Source organism: Aythya fuligula, chromosome 13, assembly GCF_009819795.1.
Source record: "Aythya fuligula isolate bAytFul2 chromosome 13, bAytFul2.pri, whole genome shotgun sequence".
Lineage (NCBI taxonomy): Eukaryota > Metazoa > Chordata > Aves > Anseriformes > Anatidae > Aythya > Aythya fuligula.
This window is the reverse complement of record NC_045571.1, coordinates 13,285,764-13,308,658: the sequence shown is the minus strand read 5'-3', so window position 1 is coordinate 13,308,658 and position 22,895 is coordinate 13,285,764. Positions and strand designations below refer to the sequence as shown.

At 48.2% G+C, this 22,895-nt stretch overlaps 1 protein-coding gene across 1 annotated transcript in view; it reads left to right on the top strand.

Moving 5' to 3' along the window:
• The first annotated feature begins 460 nt into the window (after nucleotides 1-460).
• Nucleotides 461-22,895, top strand: part of GPC4 (glypican 4) — a 69,125-nt gene continuing 46,690 nt past the window's right edge. The window contains exon 1 of the mRNA XM_032196364.1: nucleotides 461-673. Within this exon, the coding sequence (XP_032052255.1) occupies nucleotides 505-673 (169 nt within the window). The 5' untranslated portion in view covers nucleotides 461-504. The remainder of the gene's footprint in view (nucleotides 674-22,895) is intronic.

Genomic DNA, 22,895 nt, shown 5'->3' with positions numbered 1-22,895 from the left:
AGCCCTGCGAGGCTCGAGGGGGCTCGGGCTCGGGGGCTCCCCGCGGGGTCCGGAGAGGGGGGACCCGGGCAGGGGGCACCCGCTGGGGGGGACACCACGCCGTCGGCGGGCGGGCAGCGCCGTGCTCCGCTCCGCTCCTCCTGGCCGGGCGGGCGGATCCCGGCTCCTGATTTTCCCGGGGGCTGCAAAGGCTTGTCCCGGCCCTGCGCGATCCTGCTTGGCTGCCGCCCTCCCCGCCTCCCTCCTCCTCCTCCACCTCCTCCTCCTCCTCCTCCTCCTCCACCACCCCATGTGCTTCCTGCCGGGCCAAGTTTGCAGAGCGCCGCCGCACGCCGGGCCAGCGGAGCGGAGCCGCAGCGGAGCGGAGCCGAGCGGGGAGCACGGAGCACGGCGGCGGGGCCGGGCCAAGCCGTGCCGGACTAGGGCAGGGCAGGGCAGGGCAGGCTCGGCGGAGGGGCCGGCTCCGGCTCCGGGCGCTCTCCCCGGCCCCTGCCCGCCCGCACCATGCCGCGGCGGCGCGGCTGCCTGCCGCCCCTCGTCTGCACTTTAGCCGCCCTCAGCCTGCCGCTGCTGCTGGCCGCCGAGCCCCGTGCCAAAAGTTGCTCCGAAGTGCGGAGGCTCTACGCCGCCAAGGGCTTCAGCCAGAGCGAGGCGCCCAGCCACGAGATCAGCGGTGAGTCGGGGGCAGCGCCGCCGCCTTTGTGCGAGCCTCGGCCGGGCCCCGGGGAGCGCCCGCGGCTCGCCCGGCTCGGCACTGCCCGGCCCGGGCTGCGGGGACGCGGCTCCCCGGGAAGGAAGCACCCCGCGGGGCGCACGGCTTCCCGGCCTCGGGCGTGAGGCTCCCGGAGCTCGGCGCGGCTCCTCCGGGCTCCCCCCTTCGCCGTGCCGTGCTGTGCCGTGCAGGGGAGGCGGGCGGGACCGTGCCTGTTGCCGGTTCCCCTCCCCGCAGCCGGCTCCGTGCCCCCGGGCTGCCGCTGCCCCGCGGCCGGGGGGCGACCCGGGCAGCGCTGCGAGGTGGCCGGGACCGGGCAGGGCAGCGCAGCCGTCCCGCCCAGGTGCCCTGCTGCTGCCGAAGTAGGGGAGAAATGATTTTTTTTTTTTTCTTCTTTTATTTATTTATTTTTTTCCTTCCCCTTTTTCCCTCCACATTCGTCCCGAGATACTTGCGCATCCCGGGGACAGGAGTGCTCGCAGCCGGCAGCAGTAGGAAATGGTAGCTAATGTGCTCACACCCAAAACATTTTATTCTTTTTGTTTCATCCTTCATCTCCCTCCCAGGGCTGCTGCTTTTATTTCCCCTTCTGAATGACCTACTGGACCGCATTCTCCGCGGAACAAAGGAAGTGCCTTTTTAGCTGGAATCCTCGGAGACCACCAAGGACTCCAGCTCATGCACTGCAATTTCGCACTACTTTCAACAATAACAAAAATGCATGACTGAATGGCTCAAAAATGTGGAGTGTTAGAGGCATTCATTTCAGTCTAGGACACTGTCACAACACAGACAGACCCCAAGTAAATACCTTTAGATGGCTAATATAGAAGCTGGGGGTAATCTTTACCATCGGTGTGCCCTCCAGATATGCATACATTATCCTTTTCACTGACAAACTAAAATGATTTCAGTCGGTTCCACTTTTATATTGTCAGACTAATGATATGCATTTAGCTTACATCTGTTTGAGTAAAATTGAGGGTCCATTTACTTCTCCAAGAAATATTTTAATGAGAAACGTCTGACTGGTTGCAGTTAAAATACTCTCTCCACTTCGCCCTCCCTGCTTTGTAAAATAGTCTTTAATAAATAGCCTTGCATTTGGTTCGAGTCCAGCCCTTGTGGGTGTAGGATCAGGGCACGGGCAGGCTTCCTCATATGCCTGGTATCTGGAAAGTTTGACCCTTAACTTATTTTGTGTATTGTTACTTAAGATGACTTGGCTAGCTTTGGAGGATGTCAGGACTAGATCCTGCTGGCATGGCTTCCATCGGAGGCTCTGAAGCTGTTGTCTGTGCCCTGTTGCAGTGAGGGCTCAGAGAAATATGATGAGCAAGGTAAGATTATTTGACAAAAGAAAGGCTTTCCGCAGTGACATGCTGAAAATCTCAGCCGGGTTATATTGCTGTTCCAGGGGTGTGGGAGGTTGGTGTCTGGCCTGGCTTGGAAAGCAACAGGTCTCATGAAGTTACGTTTTAAATGTCATCCTACCCTGCGGGGCGTTTCGGAGGGGATGGTGGAAGTCCTTAAAGGAAGCCTGCTGTGTACACCGCAGGTATGATTGTGCTTGAAATTTAAGCTTGCGTGGGGTGCATCACCTGCTATAGTTTCATATTCCCTCTGCAAGTTCAGTGTTTTTGGCGCTGTTTCGGTTTTGGTGTGGTGTTTAAGGGCTCCTGATCTTCCCTCTTGCTGCTCAGCTATTGTATGCAAATAGGGAGATGGTAACAGCTCGTGCTGCTGCTGGCAGTTGACTTCCTGAGCATGTGATAGTTCACCTGCCGCAGTGTCTCTGGGGGGTGCAGGAGCCTGGGGGGTCCCATCGAGCAGGGAACTAGGTCCCTGAATTATGAATTCAGCATTCATAATGCTGAATGGAGGCTGAGGTCTGACACGAGGTCTAAAGGTCCCTAGTGAATATTGCATCTCAGAAATGAGTCACCCACCAAACCTCTGATTTCAGGTGGTGTTTCAGGTGATAACAATGTGTTTTCACTCACCAGGGTGAGCTGGGAAGGCAGTTACCCACCAGGTTGGCTAATCAGTGAGAACAAGATAAACGTGTATGAGGGAAGGAGCTGTGTGTTTTGACGTGTATGGCTCTAGAAATGGGACTTATGCTTGGTAGCCTCTCTCCCCTGGCTGCAACGTGGCTGCAGACAGGTTGGGGAGTATTCAGTGGGCTGTAGTGCTGGTGGGGGAGGTACAGAAACACGGTTGTTACAGGGCTTGAGTTCAGTCCAAAGTCTGTCAAGTTCTGTTTTAGATTTTAGTGCTGGTTTGGTAGATTGCCTGTTATTCTCCTGCAGAATTGCTTCAGAATGCAGTGGACAGGCAGAAACTTCCTAGCACCTCTCCAAAAAAGTGCCCTAAAAGCTGTGGCAAACTAGTTTCTGTAAGTCAGGTGATTTCTTAAATGTTAAAGCAGGGCTTACTGATGTACAAAACCGTTGGCCTTGAATTGTCTGAGTGGGCAGACTGTATGGGCACGTCTGCATGGGCAGACGTGTTCCTACCCTGAGCTGTGAGACAGTGAGTGATGCGTCCTCACCTGATGGGCTCAGGAATCATTCCAGGATATAGTGGCATTTCTCTTTTTCTTTTTTTTTTTTCTTTTCTTTTCTATTTTTGTGTTCTTCTGGAGCAGTAGGTATGTGCAATGTCTTTCTTTGCTGAAATGGGCATTTCTTTTAATCTTTTCATCCGTGTCATTGCTGTTTTAGTTTCATTAAATGACTATTGTTTGTTCATAATTACCTAGGAGTTTCATTTAATATTTGTTTAGACTAGGTTTGGGACCTAATTAGAGTATGTGTAAATGATAGGTTATGTCTTGCAGACATACATGGGCATTTCTGAAAGAAGTGCACAGCTGGTCAGCTCATGGCTTGCTTGATAAGAGGTGTATAATGTGTTCTTTGTAGTGTGGAATACAGAGAAATTGTTTCCTTTTATGTTAACTTGGTGTTGGAGGTGTAAAGAGATGTTAGTGTGAGAAATCTGCATGGAAGCATTTCATAAGTCGTGGCCCTTTGGTGCTGCCTTACATCTGAGTGATCTTTAGGAGCTTCTGCACCTGTGATGCTCTGTGTCTCAAAGGTGAAGGCTGCAACTTCAGGACTTCACCCCTAAATCTTTGGGGAAGGTAACTGCATCCTGCCTGATATTTGGTGTGAGGTGCTGGGATGGTGGAGGTCTGGTGTTGCTCTGCAGGAGCTGGCTGCTGTTGGTGACTCTGAGGTACCCTGCAGATGGGAACGGGGTGGTTCCTGCAGTGCCTGTTCCAGGGGGATGGCCTGTGAATCAGTAAAGGGTTTCTTTTTTTTTTTTTTTTTTTTTTTTTGGCTGCATTTTCCCAGCCTGGGCAGGGATGACTTGGAAAGATGTAGGTGAAAGTCTCAACTTCTTTTTGTTGGAAAAGTAGAGACTTCACAAAGCATATGTGGCTGTTTTTTTTTTTTTTTTTTTCTTTTTCTATAAATTTCCTTTAAAGGCTTTCTGTGGAAAGGGCACATCCCAGGAAGGTACTAGTCCTGCAGCCCGTTGCTGCTCACTTTGTTCATGCGCTACCCAAAAGTATTGCTCTGTATTGAATCCATACGTCTCAGGGTTGTCCGTGGTGGTGGTGGAGCGTAATTCCCTGGGGCAATTGTCTGCAGTGGCTGCTTGCATCAGTTGGTCTTGTGCAGGATGAAATGCAAAGCGAGCTGGTGGTGGTGGCATCTGCGAGACCATGGTGGTGGCAGCATCCATAAGACCCTGCTAGGTGGCTGTTATTTAAAAAAAAAAAAAAAAAAAAAATTAAAAAAAATTACAACATTCCTTTTAACTGAGGCTCTTTCTTGCTCTAAGGTGTGAAATAGATGGAAATTTCTTCCCTTTTCCTACTAACTGGAGGGAATGGATGTTTCTTTTCCCTAATTAAAAAGGAAAAAAGACCTTGCCAGTCAATGGAAAAATGTTGTAAGTTGGCCTGTGAGTGTCCTATAGAAGTGTAATGAGTTCCTTCAACAGCACTGCTGTTCTGGTTTCTTCTTGCGTGGATTTCATGGGGGCTTGGAGGCAGACCTGGGGGAAATGCCAGCCTTTGCAGGGAGCTGAAAGCAGGCAGCACTCCATGTGCTGTCTTAGCAGAGATAGTCTTTGTCTCTCTATTTAAACCAAGTAAATGGAATAGTTGCATCTGTTTGTCTGTGGTGATTGAGAGAGCTTCTTTCATCGTGACAGAGAAAATTGTTTGCCCTTCAATTTTGGGCTTATGGGATTTAACAGCTGCCCAAAGTAGCTGCTGGAGGGGTGCCTTGCTGCTTGCTCACCCCTGTTGTGTTTATAGTTGTCACCTGAGTGCTGTCACCAGTGTGTCCCCCAGGTGTGCCTTGGTTGATGGGAAAGGCTTCTCTCCCAATGTATAAAATTCTACAAACACTTCTTCATATGCTTCTTGGTGAAAGAGGCCACATGGAAAAGCTGTTGTTGGTCCTGGTCCTGGGTGTCTGCACAGAACAGCTCGGGGACTCGACCACAGAACAGCCCAGGCTGGAAGGCGCGTGGAAAGATTGTGAAGTCCAACCCTAAGTAGAGGGGAGCCTAGATGAGATTGTCCAGCAGCCTGACCAACTGCATCTCCTAAACCTGCAGTGATGGCGATACTACCGCGTCCCAGGGGAGGCTGGGCCAGTCTTGGTGCGCTACGAGGAGCACCGGACAAGGCCACGTCCTCTTCACCTTCTGTTTGAAGGTGCGGAGCTCCCTGCCCACCAGCAGCAGCTCTGTTGGCGGTGGCTCTCGTCACACGGCTGTCTTGGCGGGTAGGGTGGGTTCTCGTGCCCGGCATGTATTAATAGAGCGATTGTCTGGCCACCCGTGGGTGGGGAGGTAGCTGTCGGAGAACGTCCTTGCGGCAAATGCGAGCGCTGGCATGGAAAAGTAAACGAGAAAATCGCTTGAAGTATTTTTAGCTGCTTCTAATGTCATTTAGCAACTGGAAACAGCGGGGGGGGGGAGGAGAAGGGGGTTGAGCTGGCAGTATGCAAGCCACCCGTGGCCACTGGTAAGCACCCGGTCCCGTCTGGTGGGGCCATCGCTCAGTGAGCACTTGAGGAGAGCCAGGGACGGCCTCTGAGCACCTTGTTCCTCCAACTGCCGTGCACCCGGGACTCCACTTTCTCTCTTTCAGCTTCCAGAGCAGTGTCTTGTTCGACTACAGCAGCGCATTGTGTCCTAGCAGACTGCAGCGCTAAGCATGTGGTTAACAGCAACTGCGCGCAGTGGTCCGGGCTGAGTGGGAGTATCGTTTTCCTTGGCAGACACTTCATAGAAAGTTCTGTTTTTTCTGCCAGAATAAGCAGTCATTACATTCCATACAATTCATAGTCAAATTATTATCTATTGTTAAAATTGCCTTAATTATCAGATGTTTCCTTAGACATGTAGCTGTTTTTTAAAAGGCTGAATAGAAGTGTGTACATTGTGCAGGAGGCCTGAGCTGCACAATGTTTCTAGTACTGTTCTGTAATTTCAGGGAGATTTTCTGTGGCTTTCATATGTCAACAGACTTTTTATTCTCACTGAAACTGCACCAGAGCATGGCCAAGGCGGCGGCGAGGCGCTGGGCAGAGCTGACTTGCTGTGGGATGCTGCCTGTCCCTGCTACCGGCAGCCCCTGTGTGGGGCGGTCCACATTATTCGCCCCTCGTTATTTGCCCCTCGTAGGGGAGCAGTAAGGGGAGTTCAGGCTGGAAGTGCTGTGAAACCTATGTGGGCAGAGGAGGTTTGGGCAGCACCCTGATGGATGGAGCATCAGGGCTGCCCTATTTTCTGCAAAAAAATAGCTCCTTCACCTCGTCCCAGAAGAGGAGTAATCCCCTGGGACTGATTCCCTGCTTTTTGTTTTGCCCTTTTTTTTTTTATTATTATTATTATTATTATTATTATTATTATTATTATTATTATTATTATTATTATTATTATTATTATTATTATTCCTTTAAGGAAGTTCTTGTTAGCAAGAAAAAACCTCTGGGTGCCCCCCTTCCCAGCTCCCGGAGGCGCGGGGCTGCCAGCGCTGGTCTCCGGGGCAATAACCTCCTTGCATTCCTTACATTCCTTGTGCTTTCTCTTTCTTCTGAGATTATGAAGATAACTTCCTTCTCCCATTGCTAAGCAATGTGAGGGCCCGGGAAAACTCTTGAATTTTCCCCCCTGCTCCCTGAATTACTTTGTGATCTCCACTGAAATCCCCTGTAGCAACCACTTCCAGTCTGCACTGTTCACTGTTATTTGTGCATCTCTGGAAGAAAGCTGCTGCTTCTTATGTTGTTGTTATTTTTTTAATTATGAAGTACTTTAATTAAAAAAGAATAACTTTGTTGTAGCGTGTTTTACCTGCTTCCCAGTTCAAGGACTTTTCTTAATGTTGTGTGAACTGTTTTGCCTTCTTAGCAGAGGTTTCAAGCTGCCATCACTCTTGTGATTTCTCCCCCCCCCAACTTCACACATGTGCAGCCCAGCAGAGCCTGTGGCAGAAGCACTGTGCTTATTCCAGGGGATTTTATTCTTGTTTAGCTCTTTCTGCTCTGAGAACAGAGCTTGGATAGAAGTAATGTGCTGGCAAGAGAGGAGGAGGGATTGGAGGTTACACACATGCGGGGCTGGTGCTGGCCACTTGGGCTGTCAGCAGGCTTTGCCTCTACGAGGATGCAGCTACATGGGTTTTCTTGGGATAACATCACCTATTTGCAAATGGCTGTGGCTGGCAGCTCTGCCCACACCCCTGCAGTCTGTGCTGTGCAGCCCAGCACTTCGCATCCCCACTGTACCTGGGAGGTGCTGAGACATAACCCATGGGCGTGCTGGGGAAATATCTCAGAGCCTCTTGCCCGAAGCAAAATGGTGCTCAATTCCCCCCCGCCCCCCGGTTATTGAATAAAGCACTTCTAAAAATACTAGTTTCCATTCTTCCTGCTCAGTTTTTCTGTGGTTTGCATGTGCAGTGGTGGATGGACCAAGAGGTGTGTGAGCTCGGTGTGAGGCACCTCTCGCTCTGCTTTTGGTGTAGGAAAGGTACATGGTCAGCAGAGGAGCTGCCTGGACTGAAGGATGTTGAAGGAGTATTTCTCTTAATGTTTCCAATTTAGAAGTTGAGAATTGTCTGGATTTTAAGCAAATTCAGATGGGAGCAAACAATGATGAAATGTTTAAAATATGTTTCAACATTTTTGTGGGAATAGAAACTGTTCTTATACAGGCTAGGCTGCAGCCTTCGGGAGGTGAAAATATGTGGCCCTTACACATTGTCGGCATTGTTACTGCTTTTCTTCCCGTTTTTTAAATGCTCATAGGAAATTGGCTTTGGTAATTGAGTTTCTACAGAACCACAACATCCAATGGCTGTTCCTTTCCAGGGGTCACAGTTAGGTTAGTTTAAGTAATGTGCAGGAGGTTTAACCTCTTGTGGTTTGTAGTGCTATTCTAGAAATTGCTGGTGATTTGGGGTGTGTTAGAGTAACAGCTTCACAGGAAAACCCCAAATGTCAGGGTGTCTGGTTTTCGGTGAGCTCTGACCGCTTGCTCTGTGAGAGCCGGGCACCTTATGGTACGTCCCTCGAAAGGGACGCTCTCACTTTGGAAAATGCAGTTAAAGTCTTTATGGCCCACTGACTCTCCTTTTGAAAGAAGCCGGAATAACTGTCTGTTGTATTGTTTACTTACGTTGACTTATAACATCCTCCTGCTCAAAAACACCTTTGTTTTGGGTCCTGCAGACCCTGTGCTTGCTGCCTGGTGCCAGGTCGCATTGCCCTGCATGGCTGGTACCCCCCGGAAATCCAGGGATTTAGGGATTTTTCTGGCAGAGAAGGGCCAGCTTTAAGAAATTATGAGTTGGGGCTGGAGCTTGGTAGCATTGACGGTTTGGTATAAAAAGCTCTGTGTTGCAGGCTGCGATGACAGGCAGTGATAAATCACTCTTGGCTGGTGCTACAGGTTCCAATAATGGTGTTTTAAAAAGATTACATGGGTTTTAATGCAAACTTTTTGTTTCTTTGTACTGTCCTTTATGGGCTCCCTTTCTAAAGAGCGGAGCCTGTTTTGATTCAGCGTTCTTGGAATCTAAAGATGGAGCCAGGGTTTTACTGGGCTGAAATGCTGTTTTTTGGTTTTCCTACAAACATGAGGATCTTGTTGGAGCATCTTTATAGCCAGCTGGCTACCAGGAGCCATTCCGCAAAGGCGCCTGTTTGTTTGTTTGTTTTAAAGGTAACTTTGCCTCGTGAGGGATGAAAGAGCTGGGTTTTGCCCAGCTCCAGTGGGTACTGTTAGAAAAAAGTTTACCTGTGATAGGGAGAGGATTTGCGTGATAGCAGTGAGGGGGAAAAACAACCTTGTGCACGTACCCTTCGTTTCCTTGGCCTGTTCCCATGGGAGGACTGGGCATTTGTATGATCAAAGGAACCATAACAATCAAAGGCCTGGTGGAAAATAATTCCCTTGCCAGGTACGTGTGGGTACCTGGGGCTGGGCAGGGTTTGCCTTTCCTTTGGGAGCAGCAGCATCTGTCTGTGGGATGTTGGTGATCAGGAGGTGCTGGGGTGGCACAGCTGTGCAGTGATGCTGGGGTAGGAGCAGCTTCACTTCCCTGGCAGCCCACTCCAGCAAGGGACAGCCAGCAGCTTGCCCACCCGCCTGGCTGTGGGTTTTTGAACCACACTGGTGGCAGGTCTGGGGAGAGGACAAGGTGCCTTTGTCTGTGATGGCAATGGTCTCCCATCAGGGCACAAACCCTGTGCGCAGATAAGAGGTGGGAGCAGTGCCACCGGTTTTGTTTGGGTTGAAGCAAAACAAGCTGATTTTTGGCTCCGTTCAGATGTGGGGCTGCGAGTGCCACAGGACCATATGTTTTTCTCCTTGGTGGGGGGGAAAAAAATGGCTTTGATAGCGTCTGCTAATGATTCAGTGCTGTTTACATAATAATTGTGGTTGGCTTTCATTAGCTCTCGTAATGAGATAGCTTTCCTTTAGCGCGGTTGCTTCTCTGTTTGGTTTCACACTGTTGTGGCAGGGGGCAGTGAGACTGGGCTGCGGCCCCTCTGCAAGCACAGTGATGGGCTCCTTGCTGCAGAGGGGAGGGGGACGTGTGCTGCCTGGGCAGCCCCTGAAAGACCCAGGTAATGGTGCATCTCCACAGAGTGGAGTTCACATCCAGTTTGGGTGATTTCTCAGTGCAGCGCTTAATGTTTGCACTAAGAACACTTGGTGCTACATAGTGGCGAGGAAGGAAATCCACTGACCTGCTTCCACCAGGAGGAAAAAGCCAGGATCTTTCACCTGTTGGAAGAACTAATATCTACATCACAGATATTGGTTGTGTGTGTGAGATGCTCCTGGACTAGATGCTGCAGCCTCACCTTGGTACAGTGCTTGTTTGCTTTCTGTGTCCGAATAATTGGGAAGGGGGTGTTTGTGCAGTGTCTGCCTGCCACAGCTACCGCTGCCTGAGCAGCAGAGCCTGGAAACTGCTGGGGGACACAACCTAGTGCTGAGCTCTTACTAAATAAATAATGTTGCTCGATGGAGAATACAATAGCCTGAGTGCTACCTTTTGAAAAGGTAAAGTTGGATGTTGTTTTCCCCACTCTTCCCCTTTTTAACTCAACAGTGAGCGTGTTGTGGTTTAAGATCTGTGCCAGAGACAGTGTGGGCACAGCTGACCCTGCAGGCACAGTGCCACTTTGAAGTGGGGTGAGTCCTGCGAGGAGTGGGTGCTCGCCTGTCCCCTTTGGCTGCAGATGACTGTTTCTTTAGAAAAGTGCCCCAAACGTGGTAGGTTAATGGCTCGGATGAGATCCGAAACAGAAGATGGATTCACCACCTTCTTCTCCAAAAAAAACTGCTAAAAATATTTTTCCATCCATTGTCTCAGTTCTGAACTGTTCCTGCAGCTCATTGTTCCAGCTGGTCCTTTGATAGGCAAGGAAGGAGCCAGCCCCAAACCTTGGGATTTTGGCTACTCCTGACGAAGGGCCGGAGCTTGCAGGGACCTTATGGCCACAGAGCCACCTGGGGCAGGCTCCTCGCTGTGATTTGCCTGGGTGGACTGGGGAAGGTGGCACTGTTCTCAGCTGCATGGCTTCAGGTAATTAAGGAGAGTTAATTGGAGAGCAGAGGCTTGGCGGGTGGCTGGTTGAAAAAGTGAAGGGATGGGGCTTAGTGCTGTTCCTGCCCCCGCTGAAACCACCCTGCTGAAGGGACGCAGAGAGCCCTGTGGAAGGGGCACAGCCAGCAAAACTTTGCATAACTCAGTCCTCCGCTTTATTAAAGGCTCCTTTATAACGTTCTGTCGTAAGACCCGCCAGAACAGCCAGCCTTTTCAGCAGCCTGAAACTTCCCTTGCCGGGAAGGCTCCCGAGCGGGAGCAGCCGTGCTGGCACGGCGCTGCTCCAGACCGTCGCCGACGCTGCTTGGAAAACCCAGCCTGTGTGCGGGCGAGGATGCCAGGCATGGCTGGCGCTCCATGGACGGTTTTCCAGGGTTTCCAAAGCCAGAGATGGGTCTGCTTGCCAGGCAGTGAGCTCAACAGGCAACTGAGAAATAGCTGTGACGTGTAAGGGTTAATTTCTAGGTATCAAAATATGCACAAAAGGTTAAATGAGACTTCCTCCGTGTCAGTGAATTACGGCTTTAAAATATTTGCATTCTTTCCTGAAAGATTTAGGAATAATTATATAGCACTCAGGGGCAAGGCATTGCCAGATAAACTTAACAACTCTATAATTTGTACTCGAGGCAGGGTTTCCTGTAAATGATAGCTTTGTTTAATTTTACAATACTGCTTCCAAATGTTTGCTGGTTATGAATTGCCAAGCAAAATGGACTTGTGAATCTGGAAGAGTATTTGTTTGTTTGTTATTGGAGACAATAAAAGCTGCTGAATTAGACTAAAACTTGGCATCTCGTTTAAAACTTCTAGGTATCCTCTCCCATGCAGGGTTGTTGGGGTGGGCAGCCGAGGTATGGTGCTTGCAACTTTCCTGCTTGCTGTACAGAGTCCCTGAGCTGCTCCGGGGTCTCTTCCTGCTGAGCGTTTCTTTTTCTGGGTTTGAGAAAGGAGCACTGCAGTTTCAGTGCACATACTTTATTTCCATTACTCAAAGCCGGAGTCATGCATAGTTACAGCCAGAGACACTTCAGCAGCTCTGGGGATAACAAGATAGCTGACAGATTGGAATGCGGATTTATCAGGGGTAAAAACTGGCAAAATTCCTTATTTCTGATTCTTCTTCTTAAATGGACCCTTCATGCTCCTGCTGTATGAGGCCACCGAAAATTTTAACCCTTGTGTTCCCCAGCTGAATCTAGGGATATGTGCTGGAGCCACATTCGTGTTTTCTGTGATTAAATTGCTCAGACTCAGCTTATGGGTGTTTCTCGTTTCTCTCTCTCTTTTTTTTTTTTTTTTTTTTTTTTTTTAAAGTGAATCTCTTCCAGAAATGTTTTCAATGGGTTTTTATTTTCAAGTGTAGGCCTTTTTACCAGATGTGTGTCTGAGCGACCACAGAATGTAAATTTTACTGTATATTGCCTTTGGACTGGCAGTTTGAAAGACTACTGGGCAGTTAACATAGGAGGATTGTGTCACGAAATCCGCTTCCTTAGGATTTGATTCGTATTAATTTCTTTCAGAGCAAATCACGCTTGGCTTCAATTGCATTTTGATGTAGTGCTACTCTTCTTGTGCATTTGTTAGGACCTGGAAATTGTGTACACTGATATGAGAAACAGGTCATCTTTAGTTATGTATATATGTATGTATGTTAATGTTCTGAGACATTGGGCATTGTCTTTGTGGGAAACAAGTTATAAGACAAGAAGCACACTTGTTAGTTGAATAATGTGAAATCCCTCAATTACAGTAGCTAGGTTCAGAAGACAAGATGAGCTGTTTAGCAGGAGAGTTTCAAGTTAAATTTTAACTTTGGAGAATTCCCGAAATCTGCTGTGAGGAGCTGCTGGTGCAGCAAGATGTGCTTCGTGGCAGCCCCAGGCGCGGGGCCGGCTCTGGCGCCCCGCTCTGACATAGCTGTCTGCGGGGTGGGTATATTTGGAGCTGGTGGTTGCTCCTGTGGTTGTGCGTCTCGACCGGAGGAGAATGAAGAGAATATCGCTTTTTATTTGAAAAGGAAAGGATTGCTCAAGGATTGCGAAACACTTTGTTTTGGAAACCTATCATTGTTCGAAAACAGCGTGGGAGCAAGAGAGGGGCTCTCTCTGGGTGCTTCTGGACCAGTTTTGTTCTGGTGCACCCATGGGGCAGGTCCTCCATCCCCCTCGGGACACCCGGACTGCACGGGAGACCCATGTTACAGCCTTGCTGCAGCCCTGGCAGCATCGCTTTGTGTTGGCTGTGGGTTGCTAAATGCCTCCCTGCTGCAGGGACTTCTCTCCTCTCCTCTCCTCTCCTCTGTTCTTTTTTTAGCTCCAAACTTTTTATAGTGTTGTTGCTTCAGGAGGTGCTTGGATAACAAAGCAGACAAGGGGATGGGAGGGGAGAGACCCTCTGCCTGCTTGGAAAAGACTTAACAACTTCTAAACCTGACCGACCCTTCTAATCGGCACTGCTGACTGTCCTGGATGGGTGAGGGTGGCTCTGGCATGGCACAGGTGAATGTCCCATTGCTCGACCAGCCCCCAGCATGTGGGCAGGATGTTCCTGTGTTGCTGCCCCTGCTGTGGGCTCCCTCCCTGGGGTTTGCCCTGCGCTGGGGGCTGTTTACCTTTCTGTGAGCGGATTTAGTGCTGCCTGGAAGAGAGATGGCAAAGGTCCTGTTTGCACTCCCTCCTCCCCCCCAGCTGAGCCAGGCTGATTGGGGCATGCTTAAAAAGACAAAATTGACCCATTTGATACCTGCCAGCAAAAGCCTGGATGCGGTTGTCCCCTGTTATGATAAGGTGCTTTCAGACAGGCTTGTTTCTTTTCCACACTGCTGAACCAGATCGCAGTGCCCTTGTGTAGCTGTTTGCACAGTCACAGCCGCTGTGCACGTGCAGTCACTGAGCTGTGGTGTGGGGGTGATGTTGCCAAAATACAGGTTCAGTGGCAGAAAGTCTCTGTGATACCTGGGCTTCTCTTCTGCACTCAGTGCTGAAGTCTCCCAGCTTTGCTTATTCCAAAATACCCATGAAGGGATGCAATACTGTGTTGGTTAGAGGGAAGAGACCTTCCTGGGCAGGGAAGATGGGGCATAGGGCCGTGATTGGGAGGCAGACTTAAGCTATGGTCCCCTTCCAGGCTCGGGGCAGGGCAGGGGTGGCTCAGCATGGGAGGCAGTACAAGCCCTGAGATGGGCACCAGGCAGGAGTGTGTCCCTGCGCAGCTCCTGCTCCTGTCTTCAGGAGATGAAATATGAGTTAGGAAGGATGATTTGTGAAACCAGAAAGATGGGCTCATCTTAAGAGACTGAAATGGCCTCCTGTGCTCTCCTACCCTTCTTGCGGCCAGTTGTCCCCTGCAGCTGCGTCCTACGTCTGGGACTCCCATTCTGGGAGGATTTTCCTCAAACAAAGCGTGAGGTGAAGAAGCTGGCTTGCAAATTGTTGAAAAGATTTATCTATGCTAATGTGATGAGGAGTGCCCCTGTGAACCTGCAGGCAGATAATGCTGGTGTTCACAGCTGCACCGGGAAGCAGATAGGGTTCTTGTCTGCTTTGTGGGGGAGAGGAGGAGGAATTCTTAATTTTGAGATATCCTTATCTTAATCCTTTCTACCCTCTCTCCTGCCCCCCTTCTCAACCTTTCAGGGTGGGTTAAACGGCTCAGCTTTGCCTTTTCCACAAATACTGATCACCGCCTGGTTCCAGACCAGGGGAATATATGAGGGGTCTGTTCCACCAGCGGGATGTTTTTTTGGACATAGGTCACATTATGCTGGCTGAGCACAGTGCACTGCTTGTGTGAGCTGGGTGGCTTGGACAACAGATACCCAGGCAGTTTTCTTTTTTTTTTTTTTTTATTTTTTTTTTATTAAAAAAAAAAAAAAGTAGCACTTGATGGGAATAGGAGGCAAGGGCTTGAAAGCACGTTTTTCAGGTAAAAACCTTATTTACAAACTCAGTTGTGGTCTTAGCTCCAAGGTGATTTATTTAAGGGGAAATGAAGGTGGGACATGGGAGGTGTAGGTGATGGTTCAGACTGTCACTGGGGCTCAGGGGCTCTGCTCTGGTCCCAGGATTTTTCCTCCAGATAAATGCCCCTAGGTAGGTGTCAGCAACCCCAGCGTCAGGCTCAGCTGTGGTGGAATCTCCAGGCTGATGTCCTGCTGCCTTGCACTGGGAGAGGCAGGGCTGGATCAGTGCCTCTCGCTTCTCTGTGGTGCAGAAGGGATCTACATTCCCTTCTTTAGGGGGCCAAAGCCATTTCTAGAGGCTTGCTGTTGTGGTATGGGGCTCTGCTTGCTGGAGAGAGGGTTTCATCTTGCAATGGCCTGATTTCAGGGCGTTTCAAAGGTCTTGGGAAAGTTTCACCTCATGTTTTTGGTGCTAGACTTCATCTGTCTCCAGTTGCACTGCTTATTTGCCTTTCTCCATGCGACGTTTTAGGCCCAGCCGTGCGCGTTTTTGGAGGCTTGTCATATTTACACTAGCAGTTCTCAGAAAGTTCAGCTGAAAAGCAACTTTTCTTCCTGGGAAAAGGCAGGAACCACTAATGTGAAATCTTTGTGTATATAGTTGCCTTTCTCTGCTTATAAACAGTGGCCCTAGGATGGATGTGTGGTGGACCTGTTTAGATTTAAATCTGACCCATCTCCTTGTTTTTGGTGCTGACTTTCTCTTTGAGGAACGTGTTCTTTCCTGCCTTTTGCAATAACACGTGGTGTGAGTTTTTAACCTTTAGAATTGGAAACTCACGTCACACTGCAGTGTCCTGCTGTAGACGGCAGCGTATGATTTTCCCCACAATGCTGTATACACAGATTGCTTGGGAAATTCCTGTGTAGCCTTCCTGCCAGTGGGTAGGCCAGCTGGATAGGATGGGGGCTATGCCATGGCTGGGAGCACAGACCTCAAGGTAGTGGAGATGACGAACACCATGGTTGGTTTGGCTTTCCTTTATCCCGTAGTGGAAGGAGGGTGTTTATGGCTATCTCTGGCCTTCTGAGGTTGGTGGTGAGTGGAGCAAGGCTGGAAATCTCTGCGTGTCATTGAATTAATTTGCAGTGAGAGTTTTGCCAGCTTTATATGATCTCTTGGCTGTGTGCAGAAATAGAATATCCTTGAACAAATGTCCTACTCCTGTGAGCTGGCCTCCTTGTTGTACTGATCTTTGTGTCTTCTGCCAAAGCAATGTGGCTTTCTCAGGCTGGCTGGATTATAAGGATCTGATAGCTACACAGAGCCTGTCACGTGTCCTGATAGCTCCTGGTAAATCTGCAGGAGAGGGTGAGCGGGGAAGCCCTTGTGCATGCCTTGGCCTTGCAGCTGTGGTAGAAGAGGAGGCATGAGACCGAGCTCTGATGGCTGTCCCTCCCAGATCCCTTAATTTGGGCTTGTTTTCCCCACCCTGGTTTGCATAGGATTGATGTGAGGTAATTATTTTTGAACCCCTCTGGGTTGGTGACTCCAGTCCAGCTGCAATTGGGAAGGAGGCTCTGCAGTGAGGAGCAGAGGGAAGATGTGGAGCAGAGCCACGTCACACATGGCCATGGCTACTCTGATCCCATCGAAGTCAGGCTGGTTGAGGGTTTGGCAATGTCAGTGGTGAAAAAAGTAAAGCCTTACTGTGCTTTTGTGTGCAGGGCTGAAAATGACCGAGTCTACTTTGCTTTCTCTTGTTTTTATTTTGGGAGTTAGCACCAGGAGCTTGCATCCACCTGCACAGACTGACAAAGCTGCTCTGCGTCCTCTACAAGAGAAGCCTCCTAATTGAAAGGTTTGGCTTTCTGGGGAGAGGGCTTTGCGTATGTCTGGGCTGAGACGCACATCCTTGTGCTGAGCTAAACTGTAGAGAAGCCTGTGGAACTGCAGGTGTGGACCAGAGTGAGTGCAGTGCCTTCTCCCTGGCTGCCAAAATGTACATCATGTTGCTGTGAAAACGTCTTGTGGAAAACTTTCTGCTTGTAAGAAGTTTCACGTATGTCTGCCCAAGACCTGCTCTTGGACTCAATGTTGTTTTCTAAACAAATGAGGCTTTTTGGCCCTTGAAGGGGTATGGGGGACACTAACCATTCTGCCACCTAGCAGCCCATCAGCCCTGGGGGAACAGCTAGCTATGAACTGGTGAAGGAGATAATTTGTTGAGCAGGAGCTGTGCAGGGCTGAGCATTGAAGTGAATAATAGATCTTCTGAACTCTCTTATTTTGTGGGCCCCCAAAAAAATTATTTCCAGAGGAGCCACAGCCCCCTCCATCTCAGGCTTTAGTCTCCTGCCTGTGTGTGTGCTTCCACAGACTCCTCTAGTCGCCCCAGTACAGCAGATCACAAACTGAATATTAAACGTTTCATAAGACCCAAACTGTCTTGGGGGGGGGGAGAGGGGGAGGAGGTATGGATTCAAAATGCATTTGAAAAATCTGGCATTTTTTATATCTTTTTCCAGTGTCTCTTAACCTGCTATAATTCTTAAGTTATCTCTACAGTGCTTAGCAAGCTCTGTAGACAGGGGAAGTGTTTATTCATGTGGGTTTTACATAGATAAATACAGTTGTGAAGTAGTATTGACACATGGAAACGTTCATGGATGCTTAGAGAAGAATCACCTGCTTTGTGATAGCTCTTTGTCAGTTCCTTAGATTGAATGTCTGTACAAAATCCAGTCCTAACAAAGCATGTTGTAGAAAAGGATGCATATTTCTTTGGCTTAAAAAGAAGAAAAAAACCCTAAAACATACACACACGCACGCCCTTAGTAAATGTTTTGTGCACATCGGAAACAAAAGCTCCAACATTTGCTTGTCAGAGCTAATAAAGTGTGCTTGGATCTTAATTTTTCTGCTTGATTTCACAAAGTAATTGAAACTTCCTTTTTTGCTGCAAGCTTTTTTTTTTCTTCCTTCTTTAAAGACGTTTTTAAAAGAACATCTTTTGGTCAGTGAGTTTATGGAATTTTGCTCAGGAGGCAGATGCAGTTCGAGCTCACTGACCAAGTGGTCACTCAAAGCTCACAGGACAAATTACTTGTGTCTGCAAGTCATTTCTCCAAGTTGAAAAACACCTAGACCAAATAAACCTTGAGCTAGAGGTTTTATAGGAGCTTTTGAGCATTTAAGTGAAGCTTTTGTAATCACGGTAATCTGATAAAACCTTAAAAAACAGGGGTCCCATAAAGAAAATAGTAGTTCCACTTGAGGTGATAAAAGCCACATCTGGCAAACTTTGCTTGCTACCTCCTGATGACCTGAGAGAGAGGCAAATAACCCCTGCTGGAGAGGCAAGGACGCTGGAGCCCTGTGTGGCGGTGCCGTGCCCAACTGTGGGCACGCGGCCATCCAGCACCCGCCACCGGGCAGGCAAAATAGTTCATTTAAGAATGAAGCAGCGGCTTTTGAGGGAGGAACAAAGCATTTATCAGAGGGGAAGGAGGCTGTGGTGATGCTTTAGAGGCTGGCCGACTTGAGAGGTGTTTTCCTGCTGTTAGATGCAGCCCAACCTCTAGTTTGAGCTTGCAAATGGCACGAATATTATGTATTGTTATCCGCCCCTGAGTAAGCATGCAATATTGAGTTTTAGAGGTTAGAATAAGGAGGGGCTGCATAATTGAAAACAAACAAACAGCAAAGACAAAAAAAGAAACATAAAACAGCAAACCCAAACCCACAAATAGAAAACAGACTTTCCAGATTGATTAGTTCAAATTTGTTTATTTGAAGTACCAAAAGTTAGCATCATCACTCTTTTGGGGTGTCTCTCAAATTTGGCAATATGTTAACCATGTGTTTTCAGATGATCTTTTCACAAGAAAGTATGCTTTTTTTTGGGGGGGGGGGGGGGAGAGGGAAGGGGGAAACAGGAAAGGTGTTCTTGCCTTAAACTTTGAATTGAAAGGAGTAGGGCAGACTGCAAAGACTAATTTGCAGTCTTGACATGCAGGTGCTGTTCTTGAAGGCATTATGCTCTGTAAAAACTTCTGTTTCAGGGACGATTTTCCTTGGGTGTGTTAAAGAGCATTGAGTGTTTCTTGTAACTTCTAAGACATGCTACTGTTAACTTTTTTTCCACGTCCCTGCTGGAAGCAGGTTTAAGAACAATAATGCACTTACTGGCTTCAGGAGGAAGTGAAGAGTTGAAATGAGCTGCTGATAAGGTCTAATTTTACTTTTGGTTCTCAGGGTGTTAGGACTGGAAGTTGTTTTCTACCTGTAGTAACAGATCGGTAGCTCAGCTGTAATAATTCACATATTTGGCTGAAACACCACTAAGCCCCCAGACGGAGGAATTACAGCTTCAGCCTATTAACTGTTGGCCATTAATGAGCCAGGTATAAATGCCGTGATTGTACTTGAAATTTCTAAGCTGAATCCTCTGTATTTGATGTAAGAACATCTCCTAAGAAAAATCAGTTAACTTCTCAGGGTTTTCACCTTTCTTTTCTGGCATGGAGTAATACACTTCAGGTCATGCTGATACCATCTCATGCATTTGTGCTATCAAAGCTGGTGGAAGTTCCCCACCGCTCAGGCAGCCCAGCTCCGATGTTCTCTCACATCCAGGCGCCTTGTTTATCTTTGACCAGAGGCTTGGATAAACTTCCAAAATAAATTAACATAGCAGTCCGCTCAGTCTCCTTTGGCGGAGGTTTTGCAGAGTGACTCAAACGTTATAAATATGAAAGCAGCTAGACTTCAAACACTTCTCTTGGACAAAGTTTTCACAGTTGTCTCCTATAGCGTCAAAGGAGAATGTTTCCTTCAAGCAAGTCTTTATTTAATACTCCCCCTCAACTTTCTCTATTCGCTTGCCTCTGGCCTGCACTCTTACTTCACACCTGCCCTTCTGATGAAGAAGTAATCAGCGAAGATGGATCAGTGTGCCAGTACTGCAGTCCTTCGGGCTGGTGCAGCTCGAGTGAGAAGCAAAGGTCAGGCTGCGGGCGGCGGAGGCTGGGCCTCCCTGCGCTTGGGCAGCGCTTGCTTGCATGCAGGAATGCGGTAACAGGATTTAAAGGAAACATACAGAACTAACGAGGATTAAGGCTAATTGTCTGCCCTGTTCCATGAAGGGTGGCAGGATGTGGCCATGCGGGGAGTGATGCAGTAGGAAAATCCAGCGGTTACGGTCTCTTTACGGAGGACGTGCGTAGGCTTGGTAGGTTTGCTCGCTGTGTGAAGGAATGGAAAGTAGTAGCTTGGAAAGAGAGGGGGGGGAAAAAAAAAAGAAATAAAGGTTCAGTTCTTCCTTCTCAAAGGTTTTGAGCATGTTGTAGCAAATATTTCTGCAGCTGGTGGCATGGGTACTCCAAGTGGATGACTCTCATCATGCCTGGGCTCTCTTTTTTTGCTGGTGTTGCAGAGCTGTCCCTCTGTGTGGGGAGGTGATGGCCCCCAGCAGGCCCTGTAGTGGGGGGGCTCACTGCCAATGGAGGCCTCTCACTGATGGACCTTGTGTGCCGGCAGGTTCATTTTGAGAAAAGACATGATGCTGTCAGAGGTGTTTTGGGGACCTTGCCTTCTCTTGCAGTTCGGGCTAGTGGCTGTAGTCTTGCAGAGGCCACTGGTATCCCTCGGCTTGAATAAGTGGGGATTTGTGAGTGGATGGGCAGCTTTCCTGCATGCATTAATTCCTCCTTGGTTCTTGGGCTTTAACCATTTTGAATAATGGCACCTAAAGCTCACCATTTTGTCTCTTTGGAGTCTTAGTGGATGAGGCAGATGTGTGGTGGCAGGGGGGGTGCCCTATTTTCTAGCATGGGATGGCTTTTAGTTTACAGCTGGACTTGGCTACACTTGAAGCCTTAAAGCTTTTCATCTTTTTGTTTATACTTTCCCCGAGCAAGCGAGTGGTGCTCTTGCAGATAGATGAGATGGAGCATTTCCCCTTGGTGCAGAGCTCTTACCTTTGTCCTTCCCCAGGAAAGGGTCGTGTTGGGTGCTGTGGCACGTGTGGGTGCAGAAGCACGTCCCTCTGTGTCACCTGTGACTTTTGGGTGGCCCTGGCTGGTCCTGTCTCTTTGCAGAGCCCCTGCATGCCCTCCCTGAACAAGACCAACCCTGTGAAAGGCAGGGTGAATTAGCTGCATATTAAAGGATGAGAAAAAAATTACCCTGCCATTTTTCATGCGTTAGTGTATTTGTATGCTGCCCTTTAACACAGTGCTTTGCAGTTTGGTCTGGGGGCTTCTGTTTATGTCTCCCTCTAGGAAAGTTTGTTGCAGAACTGCTGCAAGCTCTGCAGTGTCTATTACAGGTCTTGCAACAGAGAATTAATCTCTCTGGAAGTTAACTAACGTCTTTCTCTCCTTCTCCAATTTATAGATTAGATTATTGTTTGTATAAAGTCCAGTGTATTTTTTTTTTAATCTCACTTTAAGTCAAAATCAGGAAATAGTGGCTGATTTTCACGAGCTTTGTTTCTTGTTTAAGGGATTACAAACATCTTTGGGGGCTTTCTTACATTTTTGCTTTTGCTGCTGACTCGCATGCCGCTATTACTTCTCTTCCTTTTGATGCACTTCAGCACACGGACACGTTAGCTCCATTTTGAGTGATGATGTGTACTGGCTTTTACTTCAACAAAACTTCACTTCTTTTGAGCCCCTGTGTGGGATCCGAGGGGCAGGGCACTGGGGGGCTGACCGCAGGGGCACAGCACTGCCAGAGCTGAGCTGAGCCAGCAGATGACCAAGCTGCTGGCACACACCGGCCAGGCTGGGTGCAACTCACAAGAACCTACTGTGCGATTCTGAAGCATGGTTTTGTGCATCAAGGCTGGAATCAGCTATGTTTATAAAGAGGGGGGGGGGAGGAAAGTGGAAGAGCTGTTGCCAGTGGTGTATTTCTGTGTGCTGCTGCCTGCCTGCGTGTGGTGCCGCCCTGAACCAGCGAGCATCCCGGGGGGTGCGTGCCGGTGGGTCTGGGCAGTGCAGGATGAAGTGGCTGGAAGTGTCACGGGAAAATATTGTTAGGAATGAAAAATATTCCAGTTCACATAAGTGTTTGTGGCAGAATCCGTTTGGGTTAAAAGCTGCTTTTTTGGCAAATATCCTGAATCTTTATGGAAAAAAACCAAACAGGCAGTTTTTTGGCTTTGTTTGCCTTCTTGATGGGGAATTTGAGGAAAAAATGAGAAGTCTTACAAAGAAAGTAACTGTCTCTGAGCCAGATCTCTTCTATTTACTGTTCCTTGTGCCTGAGGTTTCAGTAATTCTGTGTATTTGCTGTTCCCAGTGGATTCTTTTTTTTTTCTTCCTTCCCCATTTAATTGCATAAAATCATACTCAGTGGCGAGTTGTGTTTTGTTTTTTTTTTTTTTTTTTTTAAGGGTGGTGGGGATGTATGTTACCCCTTTAAGATCTGCTGGACTATTTTGTTGAATTATGAAGTCTGATTACTGACTATACACAGCTTTTTAATAGGTTTTATCACGGCTGTCTATTCTTGCCTTTTAGTGTACCCAGTATTACCAGCTGAAAGTGTCTGGCTTTCTAGTTGTTCTTAGTGGCCAGTGGAGGGACAGGGCCACTACCTGTCTCAGCAGTCCTGAAGACAGGTCTCCTATGCGCTGTGTGCCTTGTCTTCCTCGCCTGAGAAGCTTTTGTTTGTTTTTCCATCACAAATTGCCCGTTGTGTAACACATCTCTCATAAGGCATGTACGCAGAGACGCATTATGAAAACTATTTCATGTCTAAAGAATTCAGTGATAATAAGGAGAATTTGCATTTCCCAGGTTCTCACTCAGCAAAGTGAAGTGTTTTGTTTTTTTTTTTTTTGGTTTTGTTTTTTTAATTAAGAAACAACTCATGGTTTTCGTTGAAGGTTTCTGTCTTAGCAATACCCAGAGAGAATCCTCTAGTTAACCAGAGCTATTTTGCTCCCCAGGCTTGCTTAAATAATAAGTTTAATTATGTAGTGTTGTTTTTTTTTCTTCTCCTTGACTTATTTGTATATTCAGGTCTTTGTGTGGTTTCTCTCCCTTTTGATGTTTGCAGAAATGCATTATCTTCATCTGTCTGTTTTATGTTTGGTGTGCCACTA